The following is a 24,975-nucleotide window of genomic DNA, read 5'->3' as shown; positions in this document are numbered from 1 at the left end:
TGGCCGGCTGTGTTTCTGAAACCATCCTCACTGAACAGACAAACTACTCAATCTCAATAGTCCCATTCAAGTGCAGGATCCTGCTGCTAGCGCCGACAGAGGCAGTGTAGGTCGCGGCCTGGAGCCTCCATTGCTGAGCTGCAACGTCCCAAATACTGAGATCCCTCCTGGTCAACGGGAAGGATATTTGTTTCGTCTCTCCCGGTGCTAGTGGCACTCTTTCAAAGCCGCGTAACTGTCGCACGGGAGCGTCTGGAATGCTAACGTAGAGCTGGGCGACCTCTGACGAGGATACGTCACCCGTGTTGGTGATGGAGCAGGTGACTTCAAACAATACATCCCACAGCTGTGGATGTCCACCCTGGACAATAGCAATGTTGGCGTCCACCAGAGGGGAAGTACTATTTCCTGTAGCCGTAATTGCAAGGTCAGAGTACTCGAAGGTGGTGTATGACAGGCCAAAGCCGAATTCGAACCGCGGTTCGATGTCGTCATGATCGAAAGCGCGGTAATCGATGTATAATCCCTCGGTGAAGTTAACTTCGGGGAACGCGTCGAACGAGACAGTCGAGTTCAGCAAGTTTCCGTAGTCGGATTCATTCTTGGCGACGGTGAAGGGAAGTCTTCCGGATGGGCTGACATCGCCGTACAGGATATCAACGAGGGAGTGACCATTTTCTTGGCCGGGGAGGCCGGCAAAGAGTACGGCTGTCACATTTGGGTGATCGATCCATGCATCGACGGTACGGATACCTGGTTTATTCGATGTTTGTTAGTGAATTGTCCTGCTCGGAACAAGGGTTGGATACTTACCGGTGGAATGAATGACAACGATGGTGTTGGTACAGTTGGCAGCAACGTTGCGTACGAGATTGTCGCTGAACTCGTCTGTCAGGCTGGTTCGGTCGAAGGCCTCAGATGCGTATGCGTTAATGAACACGAGACAAGCATCGCTGTTCACGTATGCGGGGGTGGGATTCTCTGAGTAGAAATCCCAGCGAAGAATTCCTTTGTTCTTCGAGGCTCGCTCCTGCAGTGCCTGGAAGGGAGTCACTACATATGGAGGAGTGCTTCCTCCGGAGCCTCCACCGGTGATGAGAGTGCCGTTGAAGGTGGTCCAACCGAAGTTCACCTCGTAACCACCGCCATAGCGAGAGGGATTGGCCCATGGGGCTGCACTAACCGTCGCGTCATAGCCGTAGACACTAAGGTATCTGGTTGCATTCGTGAAGGGAAGGGCGTTGTTGACGTTTTTTACCAACACCGTACCAGCAGAACCAATCTCTCTGATCAATGTCGCATGGTCCGCTTGCACGTCGATAGGGTCGTGCTTCTCCGACTCCGAGTAAACTCCGGGGGCAGGGTAGCCCTCGTCCTGACCAGTGTAAAACCAGGTTGCCAGGACTCGTGTTGCCATGTCGTCCAGTCTCTCGCTGCTGACACTGCCATTTGCGACAGCATCTGTCAGGTTGCGCCCCCAGAAGCCACCGTCTGGCATGACAACATCCAAGCCCGCATTCGCCGAAGCAACGCCAGAATGCTGTGCTGCCCAGTCGCTCACCACGAATCCTTCGAAGCCAAGTTCGGTTTTCAGGATACCGTTGAGCAGCTTCGAGTTCTGACACCCATAGCTGTGGTTTAGACGCTGATAAGAACACATCACACTTCCGACACCTTCTCTCAACGAATCCATGAAAGGGAAAACATATAGTTCGTGAATGGTCCGGTCATCGGCATTTGAGCTCAGTGATTCGCCCATGTCCCCCGGATTTCTTCTCCATTCCTCTTCGTTCAACAGCCAATGCTTCGCTGAGGCAATCACTCCAGCGTCCTGGATACCTTTAGTGATAGCTCCCATCCCTCCGCCTGCAAGATAAGGATCCGCGCCTAGACCCTCCCAATTCCGCCCTCCTCGGGCTAGTCTTCCCAATGGTCCTGCGACGGGACCTAATGCGACATTGATACCCTTCCCCTGGTACTCCTGGCCCAATGCATGACCATAGCGGTACATGAGCGAGCGATCCCATGTTGCCGCCACGTGAATACCTGCCGGAAATGCTGAGACAAACTCTTGTCCTCTAACGCCGTCCGGTGCGTCTGAAAAGCAAAGCGATGGAATGGATAGCCGGGGGATTGCACCAGTGTTTCCAACACATTGACCGTCGAACCCACGAGTGAGGTTAGATTTCTCTTCAACAGTTAGTTGAGAGACAAGGGCCTTCGCGCGTTGATAAGCGCTCTCCCACACCGAGCTTGTTGCCCCATCTCCGACAGCTGGTTATCTTTGTCAGTTATACCAGTCAAATTATGTTGGAGCGGGCAATAGATCGATGGGTGTCTACTCAGACTTACGAGACGGGTATACGGCAGGACTCCGGCCATAGTAAGGAACTTCCGACTCATTGGTATAGCCCTGAGCTGCGCAGAGCGTGCCCTGCGCCAGCGCTATCGAAGCCAAGGGTGATAGGACCTTCATGACGATGAACTACTTGCTTGCACTATTCCCCGTCTCCATCATTTCTAAGCTATGGGCTGGTGCGTCTATTTAAGTTCTTCCATCGTCAATTTTTGCAATTCTGAGTAACTGAAAGTTACTGAGGTCATATCGGAGGAGACCCGACACGGCACGGATATATATCCATCATGCTCAATTGAACGGGTATACTTCGGGTATTTACAAGACGTCCTTGCGCCAGAATGGAGACCAACACCGTCATCATGCCCTGTATGGGCGAAGAAACTGGAGACCCCGCAATTGAAGATGATGCTTGTCGCTTGGCGCCAAGCATATCGTCTATACTAAACATCCTTTGGTTACCGTCAAGTCGGGGAACATCCCGAGATCGGCATTGATCCTTGTACCTCGAGTCGAGGAGAAGGATCACCTTGGGAACAGTCCACAGTAGCGGTGAATCTAAGCAAAGGCATACCCCTGCCAGCCGACAATCGGACCATCGGCATTAACTCGATGTTGTTGCCGGATGCTATACCATGTACACCACGCAGACCCAGAATTAACTCAACTGCTAGCCGACCGTAGAGCCGAACTAGCCGGAGTAGCTGGAGCAAAAGCTTATGGGTGCGCTAATTGACCACTAGCATCCAATATAGGTGAACCAATGGAATTGTGATCGGATGTTGAAGGTCGGATGAGAAAAGCCACATCCAGGTGTGAAGCATTGCCTTGTGGAAACCAACTATTGAGGGCGTGAAGCTGAGCACACTGACAAGCAAGAAATGTTGCCTATCAGGGTAAGTCGTTGTGTTATAAAGAGCAACACCGAATGCTTTCAACGCATCCATCCACCCCATGCTAGCTTGAAGTTGTAGCTGTATAAGCCCTTGTCGAAGAATATGTGTCCTGCTGAGAAGGCATAGCGTGCAATTGTCGGATCGCGTCTTAGTGCCGTCCCTTCCAGTTTTGATTCTGGAAAGCCTCTGGAAACTATACGTCGTCTGTAACGTATAGTTTCCAGTTTCCTAGTTCAAACCACCAGGCGTCTTTCAATCCGGATGCTGTGTCTGGCGATGAAGGTGATGCTTTCGCGCGGTAGATGTTCCCTCATGATGGAACCAGTTTAGGGTGAACAATTCTTTCCACCATTTGACAAATGTCTGCCGTGCTTCACGAATGTCGGCGTCCATCTCGGGTGGAGTTTGAGGTCTAGCCGGAGCCATGTGCTCTATGATATAGGGCCTTCTCAAATGATAGAAAGTCCGGCGACAGAGAGGACAACTCGCATCATGTTCGCACAGCCATTCATCTATGCATGGCTGATGAAAGCTATGCTGACAAGGTAAATGTCGCAACATGGTCCCGGGTTCAAGCGTGGCAAAGCAAAGACTGCATGTTGATTCCTCTGATTCTGTGAAAATATAATTAGCCTATACACTATCATACATAATAGACGACTAATGATGCGTACCAGGGTCGAAACCGTCTTGTGGAATGGTAGTGCGAGGCAATCCAGCTAACCAAAGATCTGCACAACGCAAGGGCCCGCGGTCTGTTTTCGACGGGACACATAGGTAATACCCCGACATCCTATTATCTAAGATCTTCACAACCTAAGGTAAGGAGAAGTATCACCAGAGCAGAACTCGTGCTTTCTTGGCGAAGAAATTCGGGTGCATCTCATGAGAGTCTGTCCAGAGTATATATCTCAACCCCAATGGCACGATAATCTGTCTTGTTCACATGCTGGATTATATCATACGGGACAAGTAGGAATTCATCAGCGCATCCTTGCAGAATTTTATTAATCATGAGGTTCTAGAGCTGTGAAAAATTAATAATGTTCAGAACATTTCGGTCTTCTTTCGGGATTCCTGTGCATGTCCTGAGGAATTGACGCTATTCCATTCTGGGTAGGACCACATAGCCAATCAACGTCCGCAAATCAACTGAAAAGGTTGAAACTCGGCGATTGGAGTAGCCCTACTGTGCCGTAGTATTACTACTTTATCATTACTTCATTTCAGTTCCCGTGGTGCTATTGTAGCTATATATTCCACATGAGCCGTGTCTACCCCTGTGGATGTATCCATGGGCCGCAGCAATAGTTTACTTTGTGGACGATGTTCGTTGACACTACGACGCTAGCACCGGCAGAGCTGGGCATCCCCTCTCAACATAATGAATGTCTTTTAAACAAGAGGTGACTTGGTGTTGCAGGCGTTTTTCGTATATGAGTCCCAGTTGGCAATCGTTGGTATAAATAGCTCGTCGATTCAAATCCCACTTTACCACAAGACCAGCAAAGTAAACTATGCGACTACTTGACAAAGCTTATCACAGGGTACAACAGAATATCTGCTCCTTACACCCGGGAAAGCTTCCCACAAGCTTGTCGAAGATCTACTCTTTTGGTGGTATTTTCCATATGTGTAATACGACTTGCCTCCTGGAAGTAGCATACCCCAACATCTTGTAACATACCCCACATCTCTCCGGATATAGCCTATGGTGGAGCGGTAGTGTGCAGAACGAGCTATAGAAACCTTACTAGAGTACTAATCTCTTCAACCTATCATTCTCTCTTGTATTGTCCGTTCTAATAAACCTAAACTCATTTAGCGTGGCGATTTGTCTAGGCCGACTGGAATAAGCACCATCTTAAATCAGTATCAAGCCAATAGCGAAGTGGAGAACACCCTGGTGGCCAAGCTGCAGTTGGTGATCTCTAAATGAGGATTATAGCTCTGCCCCAATCTTTACTCTCCTTGGTAGAGTTTCGATATTGAGTTTAGCTCGGTGACGAGGAGGGTCTCTCGGTTGTAAGGAATGCTGCTGATCAGTATGGGGTTCAAGCCCTGGAGTTTGGGGTATAAAATGCCTCCCCAGAAACAAAGAGCTTCTCTTTCACAGATACGTGATTAATTCTGCAATTATCCTTCTCAGCTTTCTCTACCTACTGCAACTCAATCGCTGCTCATATTCTAATCAATATGTCGGACACACGAGAGGCGAACCCAACCGCAATGGATACCGCTGAATCTGGATCGTCTCAATTTCATCTCCAAAAAGAGAGACAGTCTACCTTTCACGCTGAAAATGGTGCTGTGGCTTCTCTCCCTCAACGGGAAGCCCACATCCATACTGTTTCCCAAGTGCCCCTACCTCCATACCAGAAGCTTGCAAACCCTGGTCCCTTGGGACTTCTAGCGTTCGCATTGACAACATTCGTCCTTGGCCTCTACGAGTGCGGGGCAGGGTAAGTGTATATCTCTTTACCTGCATGCAACACTCAATACTAACGCTGTCGTTCAGACTACCTCATTCGAATCCTCAAGGCAAGGTTGGACCTAATCAAGCTGCATTCGGACTCGCAATCTTCTTCGGTGGTGGAGCCCAGTTTGTCGCCGGCATATTCGAATTCCGTGTGGGGAACACCTTTGGTTGCACGGTTCATTGCTCCTATTCCGCCTTTTGGCTCAGCTACGCAATGTTTCTCATCCCATCTCTGGATATCAAGGGGCAGTATAATGGAGACGAACGGGCATACACTTTTGCCATCGGTATCTACCTGATCGTGTGGTGCTTCCTGACCGTTCTGTTTCTTCTTGCTGCTCTGAGAACCAATTTGTCAATCATTCTTGTTTTCTTCTTCCTGATTATTGCATATCTGCTGCTAAGCATTGCAAACTTCATTGCAACTGAGCATCCTGCGCAAAGTGTGAAAGTGAACAAAGCCGGTGGTGCCTTTACTGTGATTTGCGCATTTGTGGCCTTTTATGCTGGTGCATCTGGCCTGATGGTGCCAGAGACGACATGGGTTCGGTTCCCTCTTGGAGAGATTCCTTAAGGTCCGTTTGTGAGTTTAAGTGACTTAACTCGAACTACGCACTGGTGTGTGTTGTTCATGTTGGGGAGATTTCCGCATATACAAAGGTCCAAGCACTATATCAAAAATTTGACATATAATGTTGTTCACTATTACAGTCTACGCTACTATTCATTCAATAAGGAAAACAGGAATACGATGCCTAAAGCTTTCAGGAATTATAAGTGGATGCTATGATTATATTATATTCTCTGATTGTTGTAAAGCTATCTGCGTCTTCCTAAACCTGTAGTCATTCACTATAATGATGAGGGAATATTAGACTATGTTATCGTTTACACAGTGATGATGGCTTCTCTTGAATAGTTAATGAGTGAATCTGAGCCGCCTTTCATCAGAATGGTAGAGTGAGGGAGGAGGGATGAATAAGGGAGGAACGATATAAATACCAACACCCAGCTCACACTACCCATCGTAGCTTGACAATGAACTTACCCAGCTAGTATAGGCCAATGAGGTCAATTCGTTTCTTCTCTGTTGCATTTACACGTCGACTACGGACCGACGTATCAAATGGAAGGTATCAGACGTGGCTGTCAGGAGTACTACAGGGCCAAGGCCTCATTTAACGCAACCGTTGGGCCCGATCCGAGTTTATTGGAGAGCCTACTGTTAAAATCGGTCCTTAAGGGCCGCATTTATGAAACATTATACTACGAGTAAGACGGGACTCGGTATAATGAATACTGGAGCAGGAAAAAGAGACTCTCAAGTCAACATTTCAATATGAGCTGATAACCGTAGGAAATGCAAAGCACGAAACTAATAATTAATAATAGTGTCCAGTCTTTGGGAACTTGTGCAATGAAATCGACGTCGAGGCCGCTCACCTCTTTCCATACATGCATGGACATGAGATCATGGATGCAATGTTTGGAAAAAATCGACCTCCACAGTTGTTCTCGGCCAAGAAAGGCCTTATACTACATCCATTGAAAGTGTTTTCGACTCCGGAAAGCTGGTCATTGTGCTAGACCTCGCTGATAGACCAGCTGTAGTAGAGACTCTTGCCTGGGTATAAGGAGAAATGAGAGAGTACAGAATGAAAGTGATTGATTTGTCCTTGTACCGGCTTAATCATCCATTTCACCGCTATTCTCCAAAAAAAAAAGTGGAAAGACCCGTATGGACAATGGCTTCATTCCCGACGATCTTCCGGCCAGCTTATCTATATTTCCACTACTGCATCCACATGTTACCCCAGGACATGAAACAGGGGGTGCTCTACCAATGAAAGTCAAGATTAGCAAGCCCTTCTCGGGCCCTGGATTTGAGATTACTGCAAGTAGTTTCCAAAGGATTTGGTCCAGTGTTGCGCGGTTTTTCTTTTCTTTTCTTTTTTTTTTGTTTGGCACCTGCGTGATCAAATGACATATCAGAAAGAACCACAATTGCTTTTGCGAGCTAGGATATCTACATCCGGGTGGGATTGACCACCCACTTGTTGCCAAGCCATATATGGCCGATAGATCAAGTCGTGAGATGCAAACGCAGCACAACCTATCACGATGCACCACGTCTAGGAGTAGCATCACACAACGCCGGCTGTCATTGGGTTAGAATTACTTCTTTCTCCACCCTAGGTTTCTTTAGCACAATGCTAGGTATATTTCATCGACCAGGCCTTCTGCACGCTAAGCTGTTACTGAGGGATTTTCCGTAACTAGATCTGCAACAGCAACATTATTACGAAGCTGGATGATTTAACCACGAGTCTTGAGGGCTGCCATTGAAAACGTACTTAGTGACAAATCATTGCCTGCAGCCTTCACCAAATGCAACCAAGCGTCGATTTGGCTGCTCAATCTCATGTAACTCCCTTTTCCACCAGTAGCACCACATGCATGGGTAAAAAGCAATGACGTGCCTCTAAATTCTCCGTCCTGAAGGCTGAGCTGAGCTGCATCCAGAATTGTCGATCATTTATTTACCCTTCAGCATATGCAGTGGGTGGTGCTGCATCTGTCTTCAGAGCTGAATCGCGTAGCATACAGAATACCCCACAATTGGACCCATCTTTAGGCAGCTGTACAGACATTTGTGTAGACTGGGCAAATGTACAGCTGCAGCACTTTCGTGTCGCTTGCTGACTGCTCCCAATCCGCCACAGTATGTCGGGTAGCACTGCTGAAAGCAGAGCTCTTTAGATGCATTTGGCTCCCAGTGGGATCGGCACGACTCCTCTCGTGCTCGCGTTGGACTTGCTGTGAGACTGGAAGGTGGCGCATGTCAACCTGGCCCCCGAGATTAAAAGGGCGTCACTCGCCCTGAGCTTTGTGGGGAATGGTCCAGGAGCTCATCACGTTCTCTTCTCGATACCTCCTACACTTCCATTGCCACCTCACTTCTAGAATTTGAACCATTTGCCGTCTAGTTCCCAAGGGATCTCTCATCGCCATGGCCCCTCCATCAAGCCCAGAGGAACGCATCACTGCGCTGCGCACATTGGTTAATGGCAAGCGACAGCCTGCTAGTGGAAGTAACTATCGCAATGAAAGTTACCTCTTGGGCGTCGGGCTCCATGCTATAGTCCGCAAAAATAAAGGCCAGTCCCTCACCAGCATCGAAAAGGTCCTCTACGATGCCATCACTACCGGCTCTGGGACATCTGAAATCAACGAGTATGGGAACGTCTTCAAAGAGGCCAAAGAGAATCACCGAACCGGGGGTGTGGCTTTCTTCCCTCAGCAAATCGTCGACGCCTCTGAAGACAAGGCATACACGATGGAGGCAATGGTCTCTGATATCGTTACTATGCTGCCAGACATACAGGACCAGCCAAACAACAAGGTGCAGGAGTTTAATAACTTTTTGGGGGGGCGTGTAGATAGTGATGACTACACGGCTGCTCTTGGGATGGCTGGTGGAGGAACGGCGGTTCATTTTGATACTAGCAATCCCAGCAACATGACGCCCCCTCGCGCGGCTTTTGCTAGCGATGATACTGTCGACGGCCTAAATGACACTCTCGCGCTGAGTGAGAATAGAGTCGAACCTGCGGCAAATGGCACGAAGCGCATCCGGCTCGTCATGACCAGATTCAAGTGCCATAAGAGGTCCTCCGAATGGGGCAAGGACGAGATATACTGGACGCGTTCGGCCGTGTCTGATACGGGAGACAAATTTTCGGGAGATCCAATCACCCGCGAGTACGGGTCGATTCGAAGCGGAGACCTCAGGCAAATGGATGCAGGGACTGTTTTGTTCGATGGACAGGTAAAAGATGCCCTTGCAATCTTCATTCAATGCTGGGAAGCAGATAACAGCTCAACCAAGTGGTATGAGGATTTACGCAAGGCGATGGATGCAATTTCTAAAGGTTTCAAGGCGTGGCTGGAACAATATGGCCAAGTCATTGCCGAGTTCCAGAAGCAACTTCCGATTGTGGGTAATGCCTACAAGATCCTCGGATACATCTCGACTGCGACACAGATCTTCGCATGGTTACTGGACAAGTTCCGCAACCACGACGACCTCGTGGCGGAGCGTACGATTGCCTTTTCTCAGCAAGCTTTAACCTGGTTTCTGGAGTTCCCCAACTGTGAAGCATCATTCATGTTTGATGGAGGGAAAGGCGGAAAACACGAACTCTGGATCCGGCGAGAATACGGGTTTGATCCGAACGACACGTCCATCGGATCCTTGAAGACAATGACTGGATCCACTGGCGATTACAGTATGCAGTCGTCGGTCCCAGGTCCCGGTCGGAGCTTCTGGGGTATGAGCCTGGTAGACTATAAGGGTGAGCTCTGGAGCTTCTTCAGCCGCTCACACAACAGCCTACTGTGTTATAGCATCTGGAACAGTGAAACTGGATGGGGTCCCATCATTGAGATTACTGGCAATTACACCAACGCAAAGCCTGCAGTAGCAACATTGGGCGACACCGTCCATGTATTGTACAAAGGAGGCGATGGGCGACTTCTCCATGTGGAGTACCTCCCACGGAACAGGAAATGGACTGGTGCAGTACCAGTGGGCTCTGTAACTGCAACCGCCTATAGCGGTGCCCTCGCCGGCTTTGACGATATGCTCGTTAGTGTTCATCGAGGCAATGATCAACGCCTGCACTGCACTGTCAAACGGTCGGGACAGAACTGGCAAGATTGGACTAGGATGTACTCACCTGCTGGGACGGACTACAAGTTGGCCCCCGCTCTATGTTCTCATCGTGGCAGCTTATACGTTTGGGCCTGTATCAATAGAAACTACCAGCTGCACTGCTACCGGGTGAACATGGACACCAATCCTTGGACGCTGGTCGATGAGCGTCTTGAAGACACGGCAGCCCATAACGCCAAATCGGCTCCTGCGGTCATGGTATATCCCGAATATATATATGGCAACGTGATGTGGGCTTTTTATCGTTATGACAACGCCAATGCCACGATGTTTTATGATCCCATTAGTCGCAAGGAAAGCTTATTCACCCCTGCGAATCCGAAATCGGTGGGTGACCCGAGTGTTTGCAATTATGATGGTAAGGTGTGGTATGGCTACAGCGACCGGCTCTCGTAGTGTCTTAGTTTAGTGTCACAGGACTGGGAAGGATAGCAAATATAGAAGGAGAAAATGAAGCCAAAGACAGCACTCCTCGCACTACACCTTCTCAAATCCCAAGCAAACTAGTAGTAAATGCTTGATAGAACACATGACTTCGAGATGATCGAATGGTCTCACTCATTGCGATTCTGTACCATTCGCTAGTGAGCTGTATGTCTCATGTTCTGGTGGTGAGTTGCCTTCTATCAGACTGTGACTGTCGTGCATGATTGGCTCCATCCTCGTATATCGAAATAGCCACGATGCATCCATTCGCCACTGCGCAGATGAGATCATATTTCCCTTCGTATTTGTCTCAAAATAGGTCAGGTGTCTGGAGATTGATGGGAGACATACAAAAGGTCGTTGCCACCAGGGAATACGGGACTGCATGGCGTGTATTCATCAAGCACCTCGTGGTTCGCAACCTAATGTCCATCTTCACACCGCATTTGAGAGGTTACACTGCTCCTGGAAATCATCCAACGCTCGCTGCTACATATATGTCTATATATGTACACTAACATTCCATAACAATTGCTTTGGTTTATTATTTTTTTGCATCTTCCTTCTAAATTGTTACCTCAATAAGGAAATCTCGAAAGCGAAATGCATATTATAACTCCGCCCCGACTCTGCACAGCTCTCACTGTGTTCACAAGTCTAATTATTTCCTCCTTTGCCATCGATACCCCCGCGACGAAAGATTCTACCATTTTCCGTTCTACCGTGAGCTGCCCTGCTTGTCCCGATCGCAACTGCTACAAATGCACGCTTGGCCACGAAACCACTCTGCAGGCCAACACCGGTGGACTGGCCTATATCCGCTCTCTGATCGCGTTTCAACTTCCAGTCCCGGCGGCCTCCATCACAGCATGCACAGTGCAGTTTCCCGCCTTCACAAAGCCACTCGAGGCACCTGTTAATGTCACGGCCGCCCAGGCGCTCTCTTCTGGCTGGGACGAGGGTACCGTTACCGGAGAGAACGCACCAGATTCGGGTGACGTCTTCACAGAAATTGAAGTACCTGCCTATGCGAATATGGGGCCTATCGATGTTACGCCTGCTTGTCAGGGTGCGGATGAGGATGGGAATTTTTCTATCTTCTTAGGAACAAGGTTTGGTAGAATTGAGGTTTGGTCGAAGGATTCAGGAAATCCCGCGATTCTCCATATTACATCATCTGCTTGAATGTTTGTTTGTGATCTACTAGGGTAATGGCTCTGGCCTTTATAAATTTGCTTTGAAGGACTTTGGTAGCTAGGAATGGTCATGAGAGATGTGGCTCTGCGGGTGTTTTAAGCTTTGACAGAAAAGGCTTAATTATGACAGTGTTTGCCATTCGTACTTCTTATACTTATAGTACAGAATAAGAATTTCCTTAGCTCACTCAGTACGCTACGTGAACTGCAGTGTAAGACAGCCAACAGGATCAAGCAAGCTTCTCTACCCATGGTTGCTTATATAGTTACTATATCATATGCGACATAGGAAATTTATCGTTTTCATGAAAGAGCTCGGTAAGCGTGATAAATTGCAGTTCATTGCAGAAAGCCTTGGAATAACCAGGTGTCTGCACTTTTAGTTTGCCCTTTCACGCACGATACATATTATACTTGTTAAGACTAAAACGAAAAACACTTTGAACCAAAAGAAAACATTGAGCATAAACACAAACTTGTGGCATGATAGTAACAATGGCATGGATTACAGCTGGGTACAAGCAAGATCCCCATTTCTCTGTTTCAAGTCAGCAGCATACACTTTCGTTATTCGTAAAAGAGTGAACTTACCAAAGGAAGATTGCTGGTGCAACAATGCTCGGTCGTTCCAGTAGGGCAGTTCCCCGTCTTTTGGGCTGTAGAGGTCAGATGCGCCCGTTGGATATGCACTTGATTGCAACGTACCTATGCAGTTGGACCCGACCGCACGAATGAAAAAGATATTGACAGGGAAAAAGGTCTCGCAGCAGAATCGATTACCAGTGCAAGCTCTCTTTTCCAACTCTTCTGCTGGAGCTGCAGTGACCATGCTGGTCATGGCGCACAGAGCTAGGATGGTCTTGATGTTCATGGCTGTTTTCTTCTTGCTTCGAAACTCGTTAATACGTGTGTACTTGGAAAAACTACAATGCAGAATAGAGGTGAAGGGCCAGAATCCTCGTGGTCTTTATAGACCGACAGACAGACTAAGTCTTGGCTTCATCGTATGCCCAGCGTTATAGAGCGATCTGGGTGTGTGCAAAACATGGAAACAATAAGGCTTGTTGGTTTGCCGTATCTAAACACTACCCGAACCTTGGAACTGACATCCAAATGTAGAAAAAATGTCAGATGACTGTCCCTTCAGCCAACATCAATGGCCAAAAATAGGTTCGTCCGCATTTCAAGACTATATCTTGAGTGTGGTGGAAAGGACAGCCGCCAGTAGTATCATCTGTGACGTTCTTCATAAACTACTACCGCCAAAACGGCGAACGTCATGTAGAATCTAGACCGCGATGGGAACAAAGAAGCGTGTCATAGAATTAGTCTAGAGCTGCTACGACTGGGTCTCGAGAGGGTTGTCGTGTCGACAAGAATTCACATTGCCTATCGTTCCCTATCCTTGTTCCTAGTCTTTGTGCGGGAGACCGACCCCGAATCCCACAAGAGAGTGTGAGTCCCTTAAATCTACAATGATGTCCATAATTGGACATCATCCCTTTCTAAAGGAGATAAGATAAAAGTCTTCACGGATCCTAGAGTTTCCGGGACCCGAGCAACTACCGGGATCCACTCAAATCGGGCCGACGGCAGTTAGTATACTGACGGGATTTGTATAGCTTCGTTATTACTCCGTACTACAGAAGAGCCGGCCACTGCTTTAGAGTTTATTCGGAAGACAAACCCCATTGGAATACAATTAAATCGCCCATCGCAATCACCAACTACATCATTTTATTCGAGATATACTGGTAAGTCATCCCTTTCCCTATATCTCTCGGATCTGATCAACCTCCACAATCTGTGACGTCAAATCAACCGCAGGGGGTCCACATTGATTAATAATGTATTTCACCCACGAGTCAATAGCGACGATACCAGGTCAACTTCGGTAGTCATGCGAGCCCCGATATCCGTTAAGATAAATACTTTTGGTGATCCGGCAGAACTCGTCCGGAGCGTGCAAAGTAGCGAAGCTGGGCAATCAACCACCACCCGTCAAAATGAAAGAGATCATCAACCTTCACGACTGCAGGACCAAGCTGATTGAGTCCGCTATCCCGGAGATCAATGATGACCAGGTCTTGATCCGTGTCGTCGTCTCTGGATCGAACCCCAAGGATTGGAAGGTGCCGGATCTTGCGCACAGTGAGGAGAAACCGTACTTTGAGCGCTATGAGAAAGTCCGAGAGGGAGTCAATCAGGGTGATGATATCGCTGGTGTGGTTGAGAAGGTCGGGAAAAACGTAGTGGAATTCCAGGTGAGTCTGTCGCTTAAGTCCCAATGCTGATGATTGTCTGAAATTAATGATGTCTTGTTGCCTCCTCCAGCCGGGCGACCGAGTCGGAGCTTTCCACGAAATGCTTATGCCTGGAGGCAGTTATGCTGAGTATGCGGTTGCATGGAGCCATACCACGTTTCACTTGCCCGAGAAGATCTCATTCGAAGGTATATCCAACCTATTTGTACTCTACTTCACTTTTTTTCATTGTTGAATCAGTCTAATACCCAGCAGAGGCAGCCACGATCCCTCTAGCGGGTCTCACGGCAGTGGTATCTCTGTACCATCATCTCGGGTTCCAATTTCCCTGGTCTCCAGCTGCCAAAGGCAAATCCCCCAACACAACGACGCCGTTCATCGTCTACGGCGGAAGCACGGCGGTCGGGTCCTACGCGATCAAGTTTGCCAGACTCAGCAACATCCACCCGATCATTGCGATCGCCGGAAAGGGCGCCCACTATATCCGGAAGTTCCTGGATGAAAGCAAGGGCGACGTAGTCGTTGATTACCGGGAGGGTCCGGAGAAGACCATTACTGGCATTCGCAATGCCCTGCGCTCATCCACTGGTAGCAATGATTTGCCAGCAAATCACGCCCTGGATACAATTGTCACCGAGGACAGTACGGCCGTGCTGCGATCCGTTATGAACCCCGGTGGTAACATTAACTATGTGCTCATGAGTCCCCCCGATGTTTCTCCCGCGGTTGCATCGAACACTTGGGTCAGCTCGGCGCACCAGATCGGTGGTGTTGATGATTGTCGCGATTTGTGTTTCGTGTTCTGTCGGTGGTTCACCCGGGCACTGCAGTCTGGCGAGTTTGAGGGCCATCCTTTTGAAGTCAGAAAAGATGGCTTGCTGGGGGTTGAGGGGGCGATGAGAGACCTGAGGGATGGAAAGGCGAGTGCGGTTAAATATGTCTTTAGAATAAGCGAAACACCGGGACAATAGAGGGTATATAGAGACTAGAGCCTGTCCAAATGTTGATTGATTGACGTTACAATACAAACAGGTAGTTGTGGTGCATATAATAGTGACATGGATATCTAGTCTTTATTTCTCTCTCTGGAACCAATATGTAGTAACAGGAGAGCAGGATTCAAGTACTTTCAAGGGTGCAGATTTGAGCTAGGAACTGAACTAATATAGGTATTACACGAATCCCGAGAGATGGAAGTAACAAAGACTAAGAGAAACGCCCACTCAGTATCCCAGTTTGTCTGTCTTAATCGTCCGATGGTAGAGTGTCCGTGTTAACTCGTTTACTCTCTTATAGACAGCTTAAAGGGTGGCATCAAATGGGGAGGTTCACCAGTGCAGACCCCATGCACTACAGTATCTTGGAAATATCACCAGGTTCAAGAGTTAGGAAATCATGATACTATCTTAAGACCGGCTCTCTTGCGGCTATAATTCTGCATATGTAACCGATATTTACGGGAATCTACTTAACGATCCAGTCCTCTTTGCTACTATTGATACTTGATTGTCAAACTAACTTTTATACAGCCCAAAAGTCACAAACACCAATATCCGGGACGTAGAAAATCAACCATGATATGAAACAAACACACTGATATATCATAGAGCTGTACGAGGCATCGTTTTAATAACCGCAAGATCTTTCCCTGAAGCTCAATAGGAGTAACTGCGTAGGACACATGCTTTATTAACAAAGCTACTAGTGGGAGGACATTCGAGGTCATCTGGGAAAGCCTCTTACCTAACACAATGTGTGCCGTCAAAGACCTCTCCGGGAGCACAAATAGGAGGTGTAGAGGCCTGGGTGCCCTCCCCATCGGACGGGATATTAAAGAGTTTCTGGGGTTTCTGACTGGGACTATCCTTTCTGCACACCCCTCCATCAAAGTACATACCCCGGGGGCAGGCAGGAGCTGTCACACATACCCTCACCCTCTCATCAAAATACTCACCAGGTGCGCAAGCGGGCATTGCTCTGCACACCCTTCCATCAAAATACTCATCTGGAGAGCAGGGGGGTGATGTAGAGTCCGAACCCTCCTGGCGTTGAGTTTGAAACATATGTTCTTTCAGATTGTCAATGCCACTCTCTGCGTCATCGTCTTGTACCAGACTGTCCTCTACACAACGGTTACCATGCAGGGTGTACCCAGAAGGGCACAATGGTTGTCTTGTTTGCGGCAGGACACATTCAACCCCATTGAACCTTAAACCAGGAGGACATTCAAGAGGGCCAGTTGCGATGCAGACTGCACCAAGCTGGCGGGTCCCAGGAGGACATTGAGGAGGAACGAACGAACGACACGCGTTACCGTCGAAGGCGTAACCAGGAGGACAGCTCACACCCAAGGCGAAGCTGATAGGGCCACCTAGGGTTGTCAAAAAGAGAATCCACCCCTTCCCCATTGCTTCGATGGACAGTGTAATCGATAGGACGTTTCTGGAAACTGGAGCGGGAGGAATATTCTCTTGAATGGCATTTCACGGAGATATGGGGGAGGGAAGGGAGCTTCCTCGAAATTTAAATAGACTCGCTCTGTGCGTACACTGTATTTAAAACGAGGTATATATGGTCCGCCTGTGCTGTCAAAGACGTTGCAATGACACCTCTTGGTCGCAATAGGAAGTTGATGTAGAAGGCCTTATAAGTCATGAAGTCATGAGTCAAATGCTATGAGGCTGACGCCAAACAGACAGCTTCCTTTCGTGTTCATATCAACCTAATCGTATCATAGATAAGTAGAGTCTGCTTGGGAGCAGTGGCGGGTCGCCGAATGCAGAATACAACGGACCGACATACACTGATGAATGACCTCAGGACTATGTCCATACCTTGGAACGTCATCTACTTCACTCATAGACTCTATAGTATAGCAATGAATGAAACACCTTACAAGCTTTGAGCTTCTCCGAGGTATGATAGAAAGATATCCATTACCCCCCACCCAAAATCCCCTCCCGAAACGAGTACTATGATCTAACCAGAGTCTCATTGAATAGACATAATCAACCTCCCAGCAACCTGAGCGGAATGAAACTGCCTGGATTATCCTGTGGGTGAAAGCTTCACATATCTTTCGTGGGTCCGGAATCTGACATACCAGGCAGTACATTTTCTATAGATGCTCCTAGAATGTCAGTCTCAACACCCTGCCTTCACAGCGAAGAGGCCTATGTGAAGACACGACTTATAGATAATATTCAATACATTGTTTCCTGTCTTCCGCTTGCATCCAATGTTCTCGGAGTAAATATTCTGGCTGACGTGGGATTCAACCAATGGATGGCTTGAACGGACGAGGTGACATCAACGTAACTTTAACTTTATGCAACTACCTCAAAATCTATGTTGGGTCAGTCTTGACTGCTACACACTCCTGTGTCAGGTCTACCAGAACCACACGTTTGCGTCTCAGCCTTTCTCTCCCCATGTCGTTGTCAGGTTTCTTCGTTTCTGTGTATACGAAGGCAAGTTTGTCAACATGACTTCCTTTGGTTTCTAACAGGTTACCGCCAAGCGATTCATGTAGCAATTCAAGCAGTGATTCTTAAACAACTTAAATCACCGTTTCCAGTACGAGCAGCCATCTTCAACAGTTTTCATGGAGAGCTCCCTTCCAAATCACATGACGTCTATCGGATCGTGTACAGACATTCTTGGCTAAGGAAGCATTCCGGACATCATCGCAAGTTGGGTTGCGGCGCGACCCTTGTTTCGGTGGGGCGGCCCGAGGCAGCATATTTGACATATTATACGAAGGATACTTCCTTTCTATGTGGGCTGTGACAGGTGATAGTCTGTCAAGAAGAAAAGGGAAATTAGGAACTCTTCCCAGGCCCGTAACTGAGCTCTGAAAATTCAACTCGTCGGGTGTTCTCTCTATGATAGCAGCATATTTTGTACAATATCTTGTTATATTCTTCACCTGGATTCCCCAATGCTATGTAGTTGCTCAATCCTTTACTATTATTTTTGTTATTAGAGTCTGGAATGCTTCTAGTCGAATTGCGAACCATGTAGACTGGTTAAGGCTAGAGGTCCAAGGAATGCATATAAGCCATGAAGTATATCCAAATCAATCCTCCTACGCCGTTAAGGGGTCCTTAATAGTAACTCTAATTAACGGGGTATAGAATTATGTATATATCTTTTATTTCTAAAACGAAGAGCGCAGAAATATAGCAAAACACGTTTCCATCATATGGTCATAAGAAGATCTACGTTACTCTCTCTCCAGAAATTCGTGAAGAGAATTAGATATATTTATAGAATCTCCCTTGATCAGGGACTTGGGGAATTTTGGTATGGTATTCTAAATCGGACACTTAAATGCATCTACCTATAACGCGTTCATTTCCTATAGGGGGTTCCTGATAAATGGGTTTACTGTTTTCGTTACTCAACACATAACGTAGGCTTTCGAAGTCTGAAGAGGAAACGGGGACATGTTTGTTACATATCATAAAGCCAAAGAAGCACAGATGAGAGAGCTCAAACTGGCTCCAGGCACGACTTAGACGTTCGCGGAACCCCATTGTCTCATCACCACTCCAGCAAAGGAATCAATATGGGAATGGTTCCCGGTACATAGTGTAGACAGAAGAGGAGCGAAGATACTTTCTTTGATATCATAACTAATAAACCAAACATTACTATACTGAACTGTTGGTGCGCGCATCAAAGTGGATCAGCCACGTATAAGTCTGAGCGGCGCACCAAGCCAAGTCCCTTTCTAAACTGCAGGCATATATTTCCACTGACAGAGAAACAACGATTATATACAGAACATATCCGACGCCTCTAGCTGAAGGCCGAGAAGCAGGAGCTCTCTGCATCCGATTCCTCCCATCCGATACATTTCCAGCAGTTCAATAGCCGATTCGGATCGTACTTGTTCTTGATATTCAACAGGGGCTCGTAGTTCTCGCCCCACCACGCTTCCCGCCAATCCTTGGTGAAGGGGTTAGCCTCGCAGCTGTAGGCACCGCTGCCTGGGGTGATCTCCTCGAGGGTAGCGGTCATGTTCTGCAGACCAGCAATTTTCTGCTCGCGCGTCTCCAGGGTGCTATTCCAGGCCCACGCAGTGCCGGAGCCCAGCTCCCAAATAGCAGAGCGCCAGGCGGGAGTCGCGGAGGTGGAGTTCGTCGTATAGTTGTACAGCACCGGTCCAACAATGGGGATGTAGGGACTTTGCCCCTGGGACTGGAGGAGAGAGAAGAAATCCATAAGGTTCTTGCGGCCCTCGGCAGTTTCGAAGACAGCCTTGGGCACCAAACGACTACCAGCAAAATGGGTCACACCGACGCTAACTGCGTTAGAGGTGACATACTTTTCGTAGAAGGCGTACCAGGAGGAGAACTGTTCAACGGTGGCAGAGCCACCCTGGGATTTTGCGTAAGCGATCGCATCGGCGAGAGAATCCTCCGCTTGGGCGACAGATAGTAAGGGTGTCACATTGATGAGGCTGCTACCACTAATGTGACCTCCCCAGCCTTCCGAAGCCCACTTCAGGGTGTTGTTGACCACGATATCCATAAAGGGTAGGAGATTGCTAGAGTTCGAGGTGAATTTGATAACGGCAGCAACGAAGCTCAATTGAGGTTCAACTCGGTGGGTGCTCTCGATTACGACACCAAAGGTACCGCCGCCACCGCCACGAAGAGCCCAGAAAAGATCCTGGTTCTGGCATTCGTTGGCGATGCGGTACTGGCCATCCGGTGTCACAACCTTGAATTGGATTACTCGATCGATGGCCAGCCCGTACACAGGAGACAGAATACTATGGCCAGCGGTTTGCAGGAAACCACCGCTAGCACCTACCGTTGGCGCATAACCACCCAAGAATGTGACATTGTGCGAATTAGCAAACGAATAGACCTCGTTAAAGTTGACACCGGCCCCAATAGTGATGGCTTCCACTGCGGTTCCTGGTGCGGAGCAAGCATCACATCCCTCGGGCTTGAAGTCGGCGTGGTAAACTTTTGACTGCAGATTGCGTGTCCAGAGTGCTAGAGTTCCCTTCCCACTGCTACGGCCCAGGTAATCATGACCACTGTTCTTGATCGATAGACGAGTTCCAGAGCAGCTAGCGAACTTGAAGGCCTCGATGGCATCGCTAGCCTGCTGCACCTCAAGATAATATGAGGGCACGTTGCCCTGCTGGCAAACCGTGTTGGTAAAGGCCAATGGGTCGGTCGGATCAGAGCTGTCGAGCAAGCATTGGTCACTAGGCTCCGAGGCACACATCTCGACTTGATTGTTCATGTACCCATTGGGGGAGTTGGCGCGCAGGTACGGATCGCTGTAGTTGCTTTGGATAGTCGAACAGGCCGCATCGTTAACTGCCACTTCGGTGCCATTGTAGTTCGAGAAACAGGGCAGGGAGAAGGGCTTCAGTGGCTGAACACGGCCGCCGACGGTCGCGTTGAAACTGTCGAGATCACAGGTGCCGGCTGAAACGCCCAGCAGGTGGACGGCCAGTGACACGAGCGTGTTTTTGAATGTTGAAGGCGCCATCTTGCCGTGTGATGAGGAGATCATGCAGGGTGGGAAAATACCAGTGGATAAATGAAACACCCGTGAAGATCGCACCCGTTCTAGGAAAGTAATCGACGAAACACGAACCTTGCTGGCCTTTTATTCAAAATCTGGTACTGCGGCAACCCCTTGCAGAAGTCCCGGGTTGTTGAGAAACTAGTTTCAGGAAAGTGATCGGAAATATATTGTTTCCGATCACAATTTGCAACTTCGCCCACAAGTCTCTCTCCATTCCTTGTTGGGTGGTATAATCCGACACTCCTTCTCGTATGATGGTGGGTAGGGAGCGCATGGAGCACGGAGAACGTCCGTCCAGCCAAACATGGCGCATAAGCCGAGGGATACATACTAAGCTTTTAGTGGCAGAGGTCAAGCTTAAGGAGCATTGAATCCCCTAGGGTTTCGGTCTCTCTTCGGGAATACGAGGGAGAGAATCCAATCACAGCCAAAAGTGCTGACCCGCTCGGTGGAGCCTTCCCTTAGTCCAGGCTCCGTAATGAATCAGAGGCTGCAGGGTAGTCAAGCTTAATAGGAATAAGAACAGGCGAAAGGCGGTACAGGAAAAGCGGCCGACGAAAGGAAACTCGAAAAATGTGGATTCGCATTGCACATAGGAATTCCTTCGGGTCTTTCGCCGCGTGTCTCAATATAAAATATATTGCATCCTCCACTGGCAATGAGTTCTTCTGTCTCACCTGCATGAACTATTGAACTCTATCGGTTAATATCTGAAACAATTCAGAAATACCTATGCCGTCTGCCGTGCGGCGGTAGAATGCTCGTAGAACCTGCGATCGAATTAGGGCTCCCTTGCTGTGCGGTAACCAGATATCCCACGAGGAATGTGGATGGAAAAACGATCCCTGCCATTTCCAGTGTAGATCGATGCTGTCCTTTCTTTAAAGTACTAGGGTCAACATTAAAAAACGGGAAGTAAATCCTGCACCGATTGATTGAGGCCCGTCGAGAACCACACGGTTGCGGCAAGGCCGGAATTGCAGGCTGAGTACCATGGGAATGCGGCCAATTTACGCCATTGGTCTTAGGTGATGAGTTTGAAGGCCTTGGCACCCACCCAATAACTAGAGTTTGAGACAAACCTCTTGAACCGTTGATGAGGGTGAAGAAATTAAAAGGGACAACACTATAGAACCAGCACCACACCCCGTGATCGGCGTCCCTCCTGAAGTCGCTCGCTTGTCATAAGGATGTTGGCCTGGTATCGCTTTAAGTCAGAGATCTGATCGTTCAAACGTGTGACCGGCGGGTCCTCTGGTTGAGGGGATCACCCGTAGTAAACCGAAGATCGTCCATAGGATTGCCCTTCTCAGTTGCCCTCGCGGTTATTCCCCAGCCGTGCACGACGATGGCCATCGAAAACACATACTGGAAAAACGTCCTCACGGTTGTCCCCATCGTGGGTGCGGCCATCGCGACCCTGACCTATCTTCTCCGGCTGGTATCCTGTCGCATCTCCACAGCAGGGCTGAGGTTGGAAGATCTCTTGATGGGCATCGGCTTGATTCTCTCCTATTGCGCCACCGCTTTTGTTATATATAGTAGGTTCCTACCTCGAAGGACATACCGGAGGATATTGCTCACAATTTGTCAACAGCGGCATTCAATGGTGTGGGCGTCCGAACGACCCTTTTGCCCCCAGATGAGCGGCATCGCATCCAATTTGTGACCACCCCCTACTCTCTTCCTGCGACATGGCTCACAGCGACTCCGCTAATACACCACTAGGGCTCATGGATGATTCAGAAATTCTGGGCGCCATCTATGGCGTTCGTCAAGATCTCAATCATTGTTTTCCTCCAACGCATCCTCGGCACGGTTCCTGCTTTTCGGATAGTCTCGAATTGCCTCATCGTCTTCATCGCTCTGTGGGCCGTCGTGGCGTTGCTCGTCAATGTCTTCCAGTGCCATCCTGTCCAATTCTACTACGATAAAACATTACAAGGAGGGCATTGTATGCACGGTCAGACCAAATTCTTTCAGGCTATGGGAAGCATCGCCTTGGTGGAGGACGTAATAATTTTACTTATGCCGGTGCCGATCGTCTGGCGACTGAAGATCACCCTGCGCCAAAAGATCGCAGTAACCATCGTCTTTTCGCTGGGAGGATTGTATGTTGTTCGATTGCAACAATTATAACTCTTGAAACTGATTATCATAGGGTCTGTATCTTCAGTCTAATGCGTCTTATTGAATTCCGCAACTTCGTTGTCACAGACCTTGCTTGTAAGTTCCCCGCCACGCTCGAGAAATGGAAAGAAGAGGAAGGCGAAAGCATGGACTGAACAGTCAACTCCAAATGCAGCATCTAGTGCCAAAGAGTCCATCTGGACGGTGCTCGAACTCGATGTCGCCATCATCTGTGGTTGTCTCCCTCTCCTCAAACCCCTTCTGGCCGGATTTCTTGGCACCGTCAAGAGCATCTCGAAAGGCCAGTCTAATTCAGGCACGAAATTATATTTCCACGCAAGCGGTACGCACAATCACGATGGATTCCACAAGATTACCGACCCACACGGGGCGACGGCCAGTCAGAGTCGGGAAGTGACGACGCAGTCTACTCGGCGCGGAAGCTCGGAGATTGAACTGCAGGGAATCGAAGTACATACGGCGATTGAGAGTAGGTCAGAGGTTGCAGATAACCCTCATGCAGTGGAGGGAAGGCCATGGCCATTACCATGAATAATTACCTGAGTTATACCAAGAACATGAGGAGCTGTAAAATTGACGGCGAAAATGACCGCTACTGGGGCCACAAACAGCCGCTCTACCACCCGACACCGCTGTTTGACCTAGCAGAAGGGTATTAACTGTAAGTGAGTCGGAAATTAGTATACCTGGTTCAGGGCAGAGGAAAGAGTTAGAGGTTCTAGATGACCTCGGGCAATCACAAGGTTTTCATCGCAGAAAAGCCTGCCCCCAAACCGGAAATTGTTGAATATCTGAAGGCCGCTCTCGCTATAGCCGGTATTCTTTGATCTGTTGTCTAGTTATTTCATATGCTGGTGGTTGGACTAATTGACAGTCCATCCACATCACGCATGCCGTATGCTCCCCTAGGGGGCATATTCGCTTGTGGAGCCATGCGCAGCAGTCCCGTAGATTCCGCAATCTTTGCTGCTTTGGTGACTCAGTCAAATTGTTCCATTGTTCAATCTTCCAGATTCCTCGCCGAATGCACTTCAGATTATCTCCTCCAGATATACATAATCATCGTCCCTGGGCCAACCATTCTTGAGGTGGAACTTGCTTATCAGTTCTTTGGATGAGAATAAAAGATTGCGGCCAGATGATGCCACTCTCACCGCCTCTGAACCGAGACAGCAGAATATCGGAAGGCGGTCAATCGTCTCGTCTGGAGGCGATTATTGTTTACTACATCTTTCCTGCCCTATGCTAAATCGTAGATGAGGGTCCGTATGCATTATGTAGGGACTTGAAAGCAGAATACCAAAGTCCTCAGCATATCTGTCTACGAGGCTTGCTCATAGAATGTGCCGGCCTACTGATGATGTTCATTTCAAAGACATGGTGGAGTTGCTGAGGAGGAACTATATATATTCTCGATGTTTTGGAGTCACTAGAAATATTTAGGAGAAAGCTTTACCACAAGTACTAAAGTACCTAGCCGACTGATTGATGGGTTGGTTGATATTTGAGAGACAAACCTAATGTCCCACTAAGGGCTAAAACTGTCGAAGCTTCGAGCGAACGTTACTAACATTCACACAGCGAGGAAGGTGTGAATTAAGTAAGGAAAACAAGATAATACTAGAGGACAGGGCGAAGCAAAATTAAGCTAGAGTCATGAGTCAATAAATGCAATTTAGGTTCCAAGTGAATAAGAGAAGCGCGCGATGGTTAGGAACGAATGTTCGTAACCACTGTTAAAAACAATTTGTTGTCTTTATCAACGTATTCTCAAGCTAGACCTAATATGAGTGGTGTTGGCTCTGTTTCCACCTCATTGATCAATACTGACGTTGGTGTGTAAACATCATTAGGTCAGCTACAAAAGCATGAATATCTAGTCGTAAATATTACCACCACATATCTGAAGCCGGA

The 24,975-nt window shown here is 48.3% G+C and overlaps 10 protein-coding genes across 10 annotated transcripts; 5 read left to right on the top strand and 5 right to left on the bottom strand.

The window, feature by feature from the left end:
* Nucleotides 1-43: 43 nt before the first annotated feature.
* F9C07_6913 (glycoside hydrolase superfamily) lies at nucleotides 44-2,476 on the bottom strand (the record flags this gene model as incomplete). Its single annotated transcript, XM_041292676.1, has 3 exons — nucleotides 44-753; nucleotides 814-2,274; nucleotides 2,353-2,476. 3 exons carry the CDS (start codon nucleotides 2,474-2,476, stop codon nucleotides 44-46), a joined length of 2,295 nt encoding a protein of 764 aa, XP_041147075.1.
* A 932-nt stretch (nucleotides 2,477-3,408) lies between these two features.
* Nucleotides 3,409-4,166, bottom strand: F9C07_1609468 (uncharacterized protein). The gene is made up of 2 exons (XM_071508254.1): nucleotides 3,927-4,166; nucleotides 3,409-3,866 (listed from the first exon to the last, which is right to left on the bottom strand). Exons 1-2 carry the CDS (start codon nucleotides 4,042-4,044, stop codon nucleotides 3,505-3,507), a joined length of 480 nt encoding a protein of 159 aa, XP_071364186.1. The 5' UTR covers nucleotides 4,045-4,166; the 3' UTR covers nucleotides 3,409-3,504.
* A 1,282-nt stretch (nucleotides 4,167-5,448) lies between these two features.
* Nucleotides 5,449-6,305, top strand: F9C07_6914 (GPR1/FUN34/yaaH family-domain-containing protein; the record flags this gene model as incomplete). Its single annotated transcript, XM_041292686.1, has 2 exons — nucleotides 5,449-5,714; nucleotides 5,771-6,305. 2 exons carry the CDS (start codon nucleotides 5,449-5,451, stop codon nucleotides 6,303-6,305), a joined length of 801 nt encoding a protein of 266 aa, XP_041147074.1.
* A 587-nt stretch (nucleotides 6,306-6,892) lies between these two features.
* F9C07_2284275 (uncharacterized protein) lies at nucleotides 6,893-11,003 on the top strand. Its single transcript, XM_041286255.2, has one exon. The coding sequence runs from the start codon at nucleotides 8,742-8,744 to the stop codon at nucleotides 10,860-10,862; it is 2,121 nt and encodes a 706-aa protein (XP_041147073.1). The 5' UTR covers nucleotides 6,893-8,741; the 3' UTR covers nucleotides 10,863-11,003.
* A 492-nt stretch (nucleotides 11,004-11,495) lies between these two features.
* On the top strand, nucleotides 11,496-12,077 carry F9C07_6916 (uncharacterized protein; the record flags this gene model as incomplete). The annotated part of the gene is made up of 1 exon (XM_041286253.1): nucleotides 11,496-12,077. One exon carries the CDS (start codon nucleotides 11,496-11,498, stop codon nucleotides 12,075-12,077), a length of 582 nt encoding a protein of 193 aa, XP_041147072.1.
* Nucleotides 12,078-12,593: 516 nt separating this feature from the next.
* On the bottom strand, nucleotides 12,594-12,959 carry F9C07_6917 (uncharacterized protein; the record flags this gene model as incomplete). Its single annotated transcript, XM_041292675.1, has 3 exons — nucleotides 12,594-12,626; nucleotides 12,680-12,744; nucleotides 12,794-12,959. 3 exons carry the CDS (start codon nucleotides 12,957-12,959, stop codon nucleotides 12,594-12,596), a joined length of 264 nt encoding a protein of 87 aa, XP_041147071.1.
* A 1,135-nt stretch (nucleotides 12,960-14,094) lies between these two features.
* On the top strand, nucleotides 14,095-15,323 carry F9C07_2233509 (quinone oxidoreductase; the record flags this gene model as incomplete). Its single annotated transcript, XM_041292685.1, has 3 exons — nucleotides 14,095-14,352; nucleotides 14,423-14,540; nucleotides 14,608-15,323. The coding sequence occupies 3 exons, from the start codon at nucleotides 14,095-14,097 to the stop codon at nucleotides 15,321-15,323; spliced, it is 1,092 nt and encodes a 363-aa protein (XP_041147070.1).
* Nucleotides 15,324-15,832: 509 nt separating this feature from the next.
* On the bottom strand, nucleotides 15,833-16,918 carry F9C07_2161066 (uncharacterized protein). The gene is made up of 2 exons (XM_071509295.1): nucleotides 16,096-16,918; nucleotides 15,833-16,020 (listed from the first exon to the last, which is right to left on the bottom strand). Exons 1-2 carry the CDS (start codon nucleotides 16,758-16,760, stop codon nucleotides 16,008-16,010), a joined length of 678 nt encoding a protein of 225 aa, XP_071364185.1. The 5' UTR covers nucleotides 16,761-16,918; the 3' UTR covers nucleotides 15,833-16,007.
* Nucleotides 16,919-19,155: 2,237 nt separating this feature from the next.
* F9C07_6921 (putative isoamyl alcohol oxidase) lies at nucleotides 19,156-20,895 on the bottom strand (the record flags this gene model as incomplete). Its single annotated transcript, XM_041286246.2, has 1 exon — nucleotides 19,156-20,895. The coding sequence occupies one exon, from the start codon at nucleotides 20,893-20,895 to the stop codon at nucleotides 19,156-19,158; it is 1,740 nt and encodes a 579-aa protein (XP_041147069.2).
* Nucleotides 20,896-22,258: 1,363 nt separating this feature from the next.
* On the top strand, nucleotides 22,259-23,592 carry F9C07_2070390 (uncharacterized protein; the record flags this gene model as incomplete). Its single annotated transcript, XM_041292684.1, has 5 exons — nucleotides 22,259-22,451; nucleotides 22,508-22,575; nucleotides 22,639-23,021; nucleotides 23,072-23,136; nucleotides 23,216-23,592. 5 exons carry the CDS (start codon nucleotides 22,259-22,261, stop codon nucleotides 23,590-23,592), a joined length of 1,086 nt encoding a protein of 361 aa, XP_041147068.1.
* Between the last annotated feature and the right edge of the window lie 1,383 nt (nucleotides 23,593-24,975).

The sequence above is a fragment of the Aspergillus flavus genome, chromosome 5 (assembly GCF_009017415.1).
Source record: "Aspergillus flavus chromosome 5, complete sequence".
Taxonomy (NCBI): domain Eukaryota; kingdom Fungi; phylum Ascomycota; class Eurotiomycetes; order Eurotiales; family Aspergillaceae; genus Aspergillus; species Aspergillus flavus.
The sequence above is the reverse complement of the archived record's forward strand: the minus strand, read 5'-3'. Positions and strand labels throughout refer to the sequence as shown.

Bases quoted from the DNA above. Each gene is read 5' to 3' on its own strand.
- F9C07_1609468 (XM_071508254.1), bottom strand. From the start codon at position 4,044: ATGTCGGGGTATTACCTATGTGTCCCGTCGAAAACAGACCGCGGGCCC. The intron at 3,867-3,926 runs GTACGCATCATT...ATATTTTCACAG, and splicing joins ACAAGACGGTTTCGACCCTG to AATCAGAGGAATCAACATGC.
- F9C07_2284275 (XM_041286255.2), top strand. From the start codon at position 8,742: ATGGCCCCTCCATCAAGCCCAGAGGAACGCATCACTGCGCTGCGCACA.
- F9C07_2161066 (XM_071509295.1), bottom strand. From the start codon at position 16,760: ATGGGGAAGGGGTGGATTCTCTTTTTGACAACCCTAGGTGGCCCTATC.